The 10116-nt window shown below is 36.5% G+C and overlaps 1 protein-coding gene across 2 annotated transcripts in view; it reads left to right on the plus strand.

The window, feature by feature from the left end:
* The window catches only part of kcnh8 (potassium channel, voltage gated eag related subfamily H, member 8), an 82384-nt gene that overhangs the window by 27355 nt on the left and 44913 nt on the right, over positions 1–10116 (plus strand). For both annotated transcript variants that reach the window (XM_015374123.1, XM_015374124.1), the window contains exon 3: positions 8265–8396. In XM_015374123.1, coding sequence (XP_015229609.1) covers positions 8265–8396 — 132 coding nt within the window. The remainder of the gene's footprint in view (positions 1–8264; positions 8397–10116) is intronic.

Here is a 10116-nt window from a genome sequence, read left to right on the forward strand (position 1 = left end):
TTAAATTTATTTTACTGGCAGCTGATATTTTTTTCCATTCTTTAATGCAAGGGCACATAATCTTTTAAGCACAACTGTATGTCACAAAGTTATAGTTTGTGGCATCGGACCAGAGTGCTCTTTTTTCTTTTGTTTACTGTGCTACCTAAATGCTTGCTGCAAAATGCAAAACATTTAAGTCTTTCTTTCAACGTTAAATATTTTTTTCTCTCTTTTCCTCTTGTGGAGTGAGTGGAATTGCTATATTCCTCTGTATTTTTTTCAAGTAGGAGACAGAACCAAGGTCAGGCGACAAGCTGTAAGATTTATATAAGAATATGCAAATAGTGGCTTTAATGTGAGACTTTATCTTTTATGTTTCACTGAATATGTTTCTAAGACTTTGTCAGAGGGTGCCTCATTTAGACGTGGGTAGGGACGGATGGATGGATGAAGGTATAAAATGTCTTTTTTGGGGGGTTCTGTGCCCATTTAACAGCAATTAAACAAAGTCCTCAATTATACAGATAAACTCCACATTTATGGTTAAAATCCCAGAAACATTAAAATTTTAATAGCTGTCAACTTCTGACTGCTCAGCCTTATCTTTATCAGTCAGATTCAGCACTGCCAGCTGTGCTGCTGTGTGGTTTCCTGTGTGACTCTTTGATTAGACAGTGGCCCAGTGAGCAAAATTAAATTAACGAGCACATTAAGACATCAGTAAATGCCTTATTTACTGTCACATGGTATAATTTGACACATCTGTGTATCGTAGGAAAAGTGGAAATGAGACAAAAGAGAAAGTAACTTCAAAATTACCAAAGATAATGTAATGTCTTGGGAAATTTCCTCACATTCTTTCAGCATTTGAATTCTGAATTATATATTTTGCCAGAAAATCTACATAAAACTGGCATTCATTCATTATGTCATATATGGGGATCTAATCAACTGCTTTACATACTGATCTTTATATTTGACTTTTTACTTCTTGTTGCAAATTTTCTTTGAACAACAAACCTGGTTTAAATTTTTTTTTTAAATCCAAACCAATTTTTTTTTTTTTAAAAACAAACTAAACGTAAAGAAATGAAATAGAGAAAGCAAACAGAACACAAAAATATAAACGAGAAAGTAAAAGATATTATAGTACATTAATTATCATATGTTCTCTAAATGTTATAGGAGTTTCACACACTTTTTGCTGAACTCCTTTAAAATGTTGCTGGGATTGATTTTGTTGATCTTAAACAAAGCCCATCATTTTAATAATAAACAAGAAAAATAAAGACATAAAAACAATCTTACAGTAGCAAAAGAATCTTGCTTATAAGATATGACTTTTATAACAATTTGGAATAAAAAACAAACAACTTTTAGTTAAAGCTACAGTGTGTAATTTTCAGCGACATCTAACGTCCAGACTGCAGACCGCAGCAACATGAACATCTCCCCCCCACCGCTTCTCCCCCACAACAGTACGGCGAGCGTTACGGGACAAAATGTCTTCCACGACGTCCGCATCACCTACCTTCTCAAGTGATGAGGTTTGTTTACATAGATAATTTTACAGATAGTATTTCATTAGTCTGTGTGTTCAGTACCGTCTCAGTTCATCTCTCTCAACTTGCCGTAGTTACTTTCGAGCATAATGGGCAATCTCGCAATCGCTAGTTTGTTGGCTCTGCGCTGCCGTAGCGCAAAGATGTCTGCCTCCATGGCTGCGAGACCCGCTCCTATGTAATTATAAATAACGAATTCTAAGGCAACGCAAATATTAAGGTTAAGAGGCTGAGCTCGTAGATGATGATAAATAACGTAGTTATGTATAATATATTACATTTCTGACTGTATATCCCTGTAATTATTACACACTGTAGCTTTAATCAAAAAACAACAAAACATGATATTTTTCAAAAGTAGTTCACAAAATATATTTTTTAGAGGTGTTCAAAGCAAAATAAAAGCTGCTGAATTTCCATTGTGGGTAAGTGTACATGTACAGTATGTTGAAAGTACAGTGGTAATTCAACACTTGTTTAGACAAATTCGGTGAGAGTTAATTTCTCCAAAGAGTTGCTGTTAATCCCTGGAAATAGATTCAAGCAACTGTGTTTAATAATGATTTTAAAATCCACACAGAGTTTCTCCCAGCACTCTAACCTTTCTGTGAACTCATATCCCTTAGCCAATTGAACTGGCAAAATATACAACAGAAATGCAAATGAATATGAATAGATGATAGGGGAACTTTAATTTTCCCATCTAATATTGTACAGTTTTTTTATCATTATGATATTGCACACAGATGATCATGTAGGGACAAATAAATGTATTATTAATCCCTATTCAATGTGCGTCAATATACAGCAATATCAAGAATCCAAAATACTACATGTAAAAGTAGGAAGTATACTGTATAATAGTAGGAGGTCCCTACTGAACATTTGATTTCTAAATCTCTCATGTTTTATAGAGTTTACTGGTTCCTGTGTAGATAAAATCCATAGTTAGTGACAATGTCTTATGTTTTTATAACATTTTACAAAACACAATCCAATTTTTTGTGAAAGTATGTAAAGTGTAATATAGTTCACACAAAATTGTGATTTGCACTGAAAATGGGTGGCAGCAGTGTAAGCTGTTTTGATCTAGACATAACCTAAACTCACCAATATACCCTGAAATATGATTCTATTTTTAGAGCAACAACCATGATGGATTTTTATCATGAGATTAAGCTTTTATAAATTTAAGCACAATTTAAGCTAAATGGTTGAATCATTATGATAATAGATAATCCCTCATGTCCATAAATTGCTGAGTAAAGGCATGTGTAATTGCTGAAAGATAGCAACCTTGGTTTGTGTGGTCAGAGATCTAACTGACCTGCTGGCACCTATTGATGCATGACTTGATAGGTGGTTTAGATTGACCAGCGTCACAGCGGGACGGGGAGGAACCATGCATTACTGGTGTCAGTTCAAGTTCTCATTGTGTGCTTTGCAGCTGGACTGTTTGGAACTAATCGACAGGTCTGGTATCTAACAGTCATTCCTAAGACATCCTGAATGGGACAACCTCACCCATATGTTGATATATGATATTATGATATAAGGCAGTGTTAATGAAGACTCTGTGATGACATGACTACAGCATTGCCAAAGTTAATGTGACACCTGGTGGGTCATATGTATTTTCAAATGTATTTATGGGGATAGAACATCCACAATCATCCATCCATTTTCCATCATGCTCATCCCAAGAGGTGTCACGAGTGGTGCTGGTGCCTATCTCCAGCTGTCTACGGGCGAGAAAGGGGGTACACCCTGGACAGGTCACCAGTCCATCGCAGGGCAACACAGAGACAAAAAGGACAAACAACCATTCACGCACACACCCAAGGAGAATTTTGGGATTCTCCTTAGGTAATTAACATAGCAGTCATGTTTTTGGACTGTGGGAGGAAGCCGGAGTACCTGGAGAAAACCCACGACTACACAGGGGGAACAAGCAGACTCCATGCAGACCCCAGGCCGGGTATCAAACCCGGAACCTTCTTGCTGCAAAGCGACAGTGCTACCCACTGCACCACAGAGCAGCCCTATCCACAATAAACTGCTGCTCTACACAAATAGATATTTCAAATGTGGCATCAGGTCCAGAGCGCTGCAGCATAACTATGCTAGTGTGATGGTATGGAGCCCAGTCACAGCTCTGTTACGGGTAAAATAACCGCAATGTTTATGCATTGTTGGGTTTAAAGGTGGTTGGGTTTCCATTACTTAATAATTACCAGAAGAACTGAACAGAAGCCTGCGATGGACTGGCGACCTGTCCAGGGTGTACCCTGCCTCTCGCCCATTGACAGCTGGATAGGCACCAGCACCACTCGCGACCCCACTTTGGAGGAAGCGTGTTAGAAAATGGATAAATGGATGGGTAAACATAAGCAAACTCTAGCATCTAAGCAGAATAATAAGCCTGTGCAGAAAAAAACATAAGCCATCTAATAAAGCAATCATTTGCTTGAATCAGTTTATTTGTGGTAAGAACATTTTTAAATGATTCAAAATAGTTGCTTAAAGCTATTTAGCTTAAAAAATGTAATGTAAACAAAGTGGAACAGAATCGCTTCATCATTACATCTATATGCACATGTTTCTGTTCCATTCTTGTAAAAATATCATTTAAATTTTGAGACCATAAAAAAGTACAAAAGCAATATAAAAATAGAAAACTGATTATAGTGAAATACCTTTTACTTTCATGGAAAAGCAACCCTATCATCTTAACCTGCACTCTGCAGTTGTCCACTACATAAAAATCTTTACTTTGTATCTTTTAAAGCACAAATCACCTCACAAAGCCCTGTAATGCGCACTAACACTCAACAAAGCCCCAGTTCATTTGAAAAATAAATAAATCATGCATAAAATCTTGGCACTGCTGCTCTTGTGTCGCTATCTATGGGGTTGTATGCATTGTTTCATAAATCTGAGTTCTTGTGGTGCGCTTCAGTATGAACGCTTTGCTCTGTTTTTGTACGTGAGGCTTCAGGATAGCTGCTTTAAAAACTTAATGATTCTGTGGGACATCATAAATGGCTTATTGTTTTCTCTGCATTTAATGTTTAAGCTTTTAAGTTAAATGAAGTGACAGCTTGAACACACACTCACACAACCAGCAGCTAACATCACATAAGATCTCCTTTTAGTCACTGCTGCATCCCTCATTTTATTTCCTTTATTTCCATTTTCACTTCCACATGATTCTGCCAAAGCATCTATCTGCCTCCCACCATACTGGTTCTTATCCTTTTAACTGTTCTTTTGTTTCATCATCCCGCTTTTTTTTTTCACCAGTCACACCAGACCTGAAAGCAAAACTGATTGAATCGGTTTGTCCCCCTCTGTCTGTCTGTAGGTCTAAAAAAAGGAAGCGCTGCATGTTCGCAATCAAGGGAGCTCCTTTTTCGTGCTGTGTGCTTGATAGTGCCGCTTTCTCTCACTGACATGCAGACACTCACATCACACATGCAAAAACCAAAATACTGTTATTATCGCCCTGCAAGGAGAATTTAATGAGTGGAAGTAATGAGAGGAAACTCCGTGGGAAATCCCTCTTGATCAGGAATTCATTTAAACCTCCTGAAGGAAATAATTACAGAAGGATCCTGTGGGAATGCAATGTAATTTGAGAAAGAAAAATAGAATACCTTTTAAAGTCTGTAGGTTTTTAATATATTGGGGTTTATAAGTATTAAACATCTATATTTACAATGGTAAGATATCCCAGTTTTAGAAGTAAACAGCAATTTAAAAAAAAAATGGATGGTAAGAAATACATTTGGACACCCCATTATATCGTTTTTCTTCAAATGGTTGAAATAACATGCAGGTCTACCACCACCAGGCCAACCAAATGAGGATGATGTACCATTTAAAAATAGATTTTCCCAGTTTGAACCGATTTATTTGTTGTTCTCCTGACTGCTAAAGTGAGGTAAGATTAAAAAGAAGTGTCTGAGGCTTTCTGAGAGGAAAACTGCAGCAGCATCTGAGCTTGGTAGGGGATTAAATTTTTTAATTCTTATATTGTCCAGAAACGTGACCAGGTCCTATGTAGTGTTAAATTAACTAAATTAATATTAAGTGAAATAAATACATCTACCGTTAAATATACCATTGGATAATTGAAATGATTTATTCATTTATACATAATTTGATAGATAAATATTTATATCATGAAATTTACAATGAAATAATAACATGCAATACCTGGAAGGCACCCAACATGTGTCTATACAAAGATGGCAGCCATCCAGCTGTCAAAGAGAGATTTTTTAAAGGCACCTCAGGGAGATAAATTAAAGGTATAGTGGAGGATTTTTCGCATATTTCTACCTTTAAAAAAGAAAATTCACATGCACAACCCTGTACCCGCTCCCGAGAGGAAATGCCTATTAAACGCATGCGAGAGCATGCACAAACTCATTTCTGCTCGTGCACGCTCTGTTTAAAAGTTGCCGTTTGCATTGCTCATGCAAGCTTACTTTTTCCCTAATGTCTCGTGGTATTTATTATTTTTTATATATTTTGTTATTTTGCCACTTTTTTTTATATTAAACCTGCAAGAAACCACCTCACCTTCTGTCTCTGCATTTGGGTCCTCTAAAAACCTCCACTCAACCTGACAGAAATGGTTTGTGTGGTTGCTCATATTCTAATAGTAGGTCTCTATGTGTTTGTTTTTCACAGATCATATGGAAAATGCTTAAAAAAAAACAAGCTTGCAGGTTTTAGGTTTGCAGCATATTTACCTTGAATCATTGTTGAAGCCTACCACACCGAAGGATTCTCTTGAATAAGGCAACTAATGAGAAATATCTTTCGTCTCTGATTCTTTCCCAGCCTTCTGGCTTTAATCATGTCAGGTTTTCCTGTAATAAAGTGTTTCGAGGTTTATAGTTATTTTTGTTATTTTGTTTTTTTCCCTTGTTTTGTTATGAATATAACATTTATATTTACCTTTTGAGAAAGTAAAGGGTACAAATTACATATATTTGTGTTTAAATGTAGGGAGTAGAAGTACAAAGACCTAAAAAAAACAAAAAAACAAAACCTGAAGTTGTAACTGGTAAAAGCTACCAAAGTATAGCAACAAACTATTATTATGTTATTAAATGACACCTCTGGCCTCTTTTTGCTATATGAAATAAAGTGTTCAGTAGTTTGGTAAAGAAAAATTAATAATGAACTAAAAAAAGAACTACATTGTAATTAGTGTTGCACCGATACCGATACCAGTATCGGACGGGGCCCCGATACTGCCCTAAAATGGTGGTATCGGTATCGGCCGGTATTGCACAGCCAGGTATCGGGTATCGGTATCGGGGCCAAAAAATGGCATCGGCGCAACTCTAATTGTAATTTGCCTCTTGGATTACCTGTAATTTCCCTCTGGGATTATTAAAGTATGTCTGAGTCTGATTCTGACTGAAACAATGAAGAAATTTAATTAGCTGATAATGCTGAAAAGCCACTGGCCACAGCTGCAGAGAACTTGCTGATGCAGTGGAAATGGATCACCTTTTTAAAGCTTAGGGAATACGTCTTAACGTCATGTAGTGTGAGGTTGGAGCAAGAAAAGGTTGGAGGTAGGAGTTCAGGTGCTACATGGTGAGTGAAAACAGAATTTAATGAGAGAACTGAGCAAGCTTAAGGGGGGACAGAGAGAGCAGGAGATGGAACAAGGGCAGCATAACTTGACAACAGGACATGTGATTAGTGACATGGAAACCAGGTGAATCTAATCAGGGGAATACTAAACCAATGAGGGAGGGTACTAAGCAGGGGAACCTAGGAAAGGAGACAAATCAAAGAACAATAGGAACTAGAACTTGAAGGGAGGGAATAATTTAAGAAAATACACCAAACATTTAGAGAAAAACACATGACATTAGTAATACTAAAAGAGCACCAAAATGGTCAAATTATAAATGATCAGTGATCAATCAAGTCCAATGCTCCCAGAGCGATTTACACTACATTCAGCCTGATGGTGCCTGAAGGCTGATGATGTAGCCAGAGCTGCCATAGGTGCAACTGACAAATGAGCAGGGTCTCTGACCTCTATCAAGAGGCAAACAGACCAGGCTGGGATTCAAACTGGCAACCCTCCGGTTTTCAGGATGAACTTTTGCATCCTACGCTACTGGTGTCCCTGACACAGACAAAAACCAAGACCCAAACACATAAAAATACCACCATTTATTTTCTCTGATTCTGTTTTTTTTTTTAAATCATACTTTTACCCCAATTAAATAAAAAATATTTCCCATGTACTGATGTCCAAAAGGAGGTTGTTACTAAATAATATATTACTCAAGATATATGAAGGAAATGTAGACAGCAGTAATCTTTTAAACATTTTACAGAAACACAAAAGCAAGTGATTCAACAAAAATGGGACCTTGGAAACAGGTTCTCTCCTGTTGTGTCTGGGGAACACTGGCTCAGGCTATTTCAGGGCTCAGCCTCTCTCTAGTGACTTCTAGCAGCAGACAGGCTCATTAGCTAGTACAGGAATGTATAGAAGAGTTGCTTTGTGGACACACATACACGTATACAGTTTGGACACACACACATCCACATCCACCCCCTCACACTCGCATGTTATGCACCGTGCACCTGCACACACACACACAGATTCTGGATCCATTCAGAAAGTAACCAGAGATGGTGTTTATAAGTGTTAACAAGGATGTTCTTCCCTTTCAGTTGCTCTCTTCTGGTGTCTCCTGGACATTGTGCCCATTAAGAATGAGAAGGGTGACGTGGTGCTGTTTCTGGCCTCATTTAAGGACATTACTGACACTAAAGTCAAAACCACCCAAGAGGAAAAGAAAGAAGGTAAATATAAATGTGAATATTGATACTGTTGAATGGATATTTTTTCAAACTAAAGATTGAAAAATAATATATATCAATGAAGTCAAATTGTGCATTTGGATGTTCTCTATAAACTGCAGCATTCTATAGAGCAATGGGAATAAACAAGTTTTGTGTAATGTTAAAACTGGCTTTTAACTCTGTTACTCGGATGGGTGCAATACCACTTTTAGCTGTATCTACTCTTAAAGTTTCCATCCATTTTTCAAAAGTTCTGATATTAAGTTTAACTATTTAATGTCTTAGCTTTCATGTTCCATAGCAACAGCTTCATTCTTTTCTTTTTAATGTTTTATTTTGAAGGTGTGCTCGGATCCATGTTGCAGTGTGAACAGAGATTGTGCTGTTGCATGGACAGCATTACATTTGACCTTTATACATTTGATATACAGAGGAGATGATGGCGCACCAAATAACTGCAATGTGACAGCGTCCTTTAGCTGCAAAACAAGCTCTTATTATGACATGTTCACCGCCTGTGTTGATATGGATTAATGTGCTGTGTACTGTATTTGGTTTGTCCAAACACAGCGCTGTGCATTAATATCAAACATCTCCACTTTAGTCCCAACTGTCAACCAACACTGTGAAAGAAAATGAATAAACAAATGTGGTTTTTTTGGTTTTTTTTGGATGCAACTCTGCAAACACATTCTGTTCTATTATATTTTATGTAGACAGTCAAAATTTTTCCATGTTTCCCATTAAAGCGAGCAAAATGGTTCACAGCTTATTTTGTTGTTGTTGATGCTCCACCATGAACTTTAATGTTTAGTAAGACAACAAAGTCAAGCTATTATTGCCAAAAAAATATTGGGCTTAATTTATTTTCCAATTAATCGGATCCTGTGATGTATTAACTTGGGCGTACAGTTTGGAGAGGACTGGCCGCTTTTCTAAATATTTTCACCATATGAATAATCTTTCTTCTGGAAGACCAATGGACTCCAGACAATTTGCCTGATACATTGTTTGCCAGGAACTATTGCTTCTGTAAGGTTTCTACCGTCTGTTAAACCTATTTGCAGCTATTATCCAGTTTGAATCTCATGGAAGCAGGCAGTGGTGTACCTATTCTTTCCCATTTTTTTTTATTCTGAGAGGTTTATTTGTATCTTGACTTATCAAAGATTAACATTAAGCAATCAGTTAAATTTGTAGACATTAATCTTAATTTCCTTTTGGTCTGAAGTGCACTTATTTTCCGATAATACTTATTCAATCTAAAAAAGTAATGTTACCTTATGCACATTTGAAAGAAAAAAAAAAAGCTATCACACCAAGATAATTTTTCTACATCAGTTTCTACGTGAATGTATAGTTGGTGTTTAGTTTTTTCTTATTTGGGTGTCTTCACATCTTTTTATCAAGATATTAATCCCCCCAAACCTTAAGTTCTTTCTACAGTATAGATAAATAATAGGAGAGATGTGGAAAAGGATGAATAAGATTTTTTCTTCAGAATTAGTGCAAAAAAATGTAGTCACACATTTTGAATAAACAATAAGTATTTAAAAAAATATTTGTATATATATATATATATATATATATATATATTAGTGCTGTCAAAATTATCGCGTTGTTAACGCGAGGCCATTTTAATGGCGATAATTTTTTTAACGTGAGATTAACGCTATGTGGTTTTATGGTACAATTTTCCAAGTACATCTCGCTGCAGCCT

The sequence above is a fragment of the Cyprinodon variegatus genome, unplaced genomic scaffold, assembly GCF_000732505.1.
Source record: "Cyprinodon variegatus isolate N-32 unplaced genomic scaffold, C_variegatus-1.0 Scaffold98, whole genome shotgun sequence".
Taxonomy (NCBI): Eukaryota; Metazoa; Chordata; class Actinopteri; order Cyprinodontiformes; family Cyprinodontidae; genus Cyprinodon; species Cyprinodon variegatus.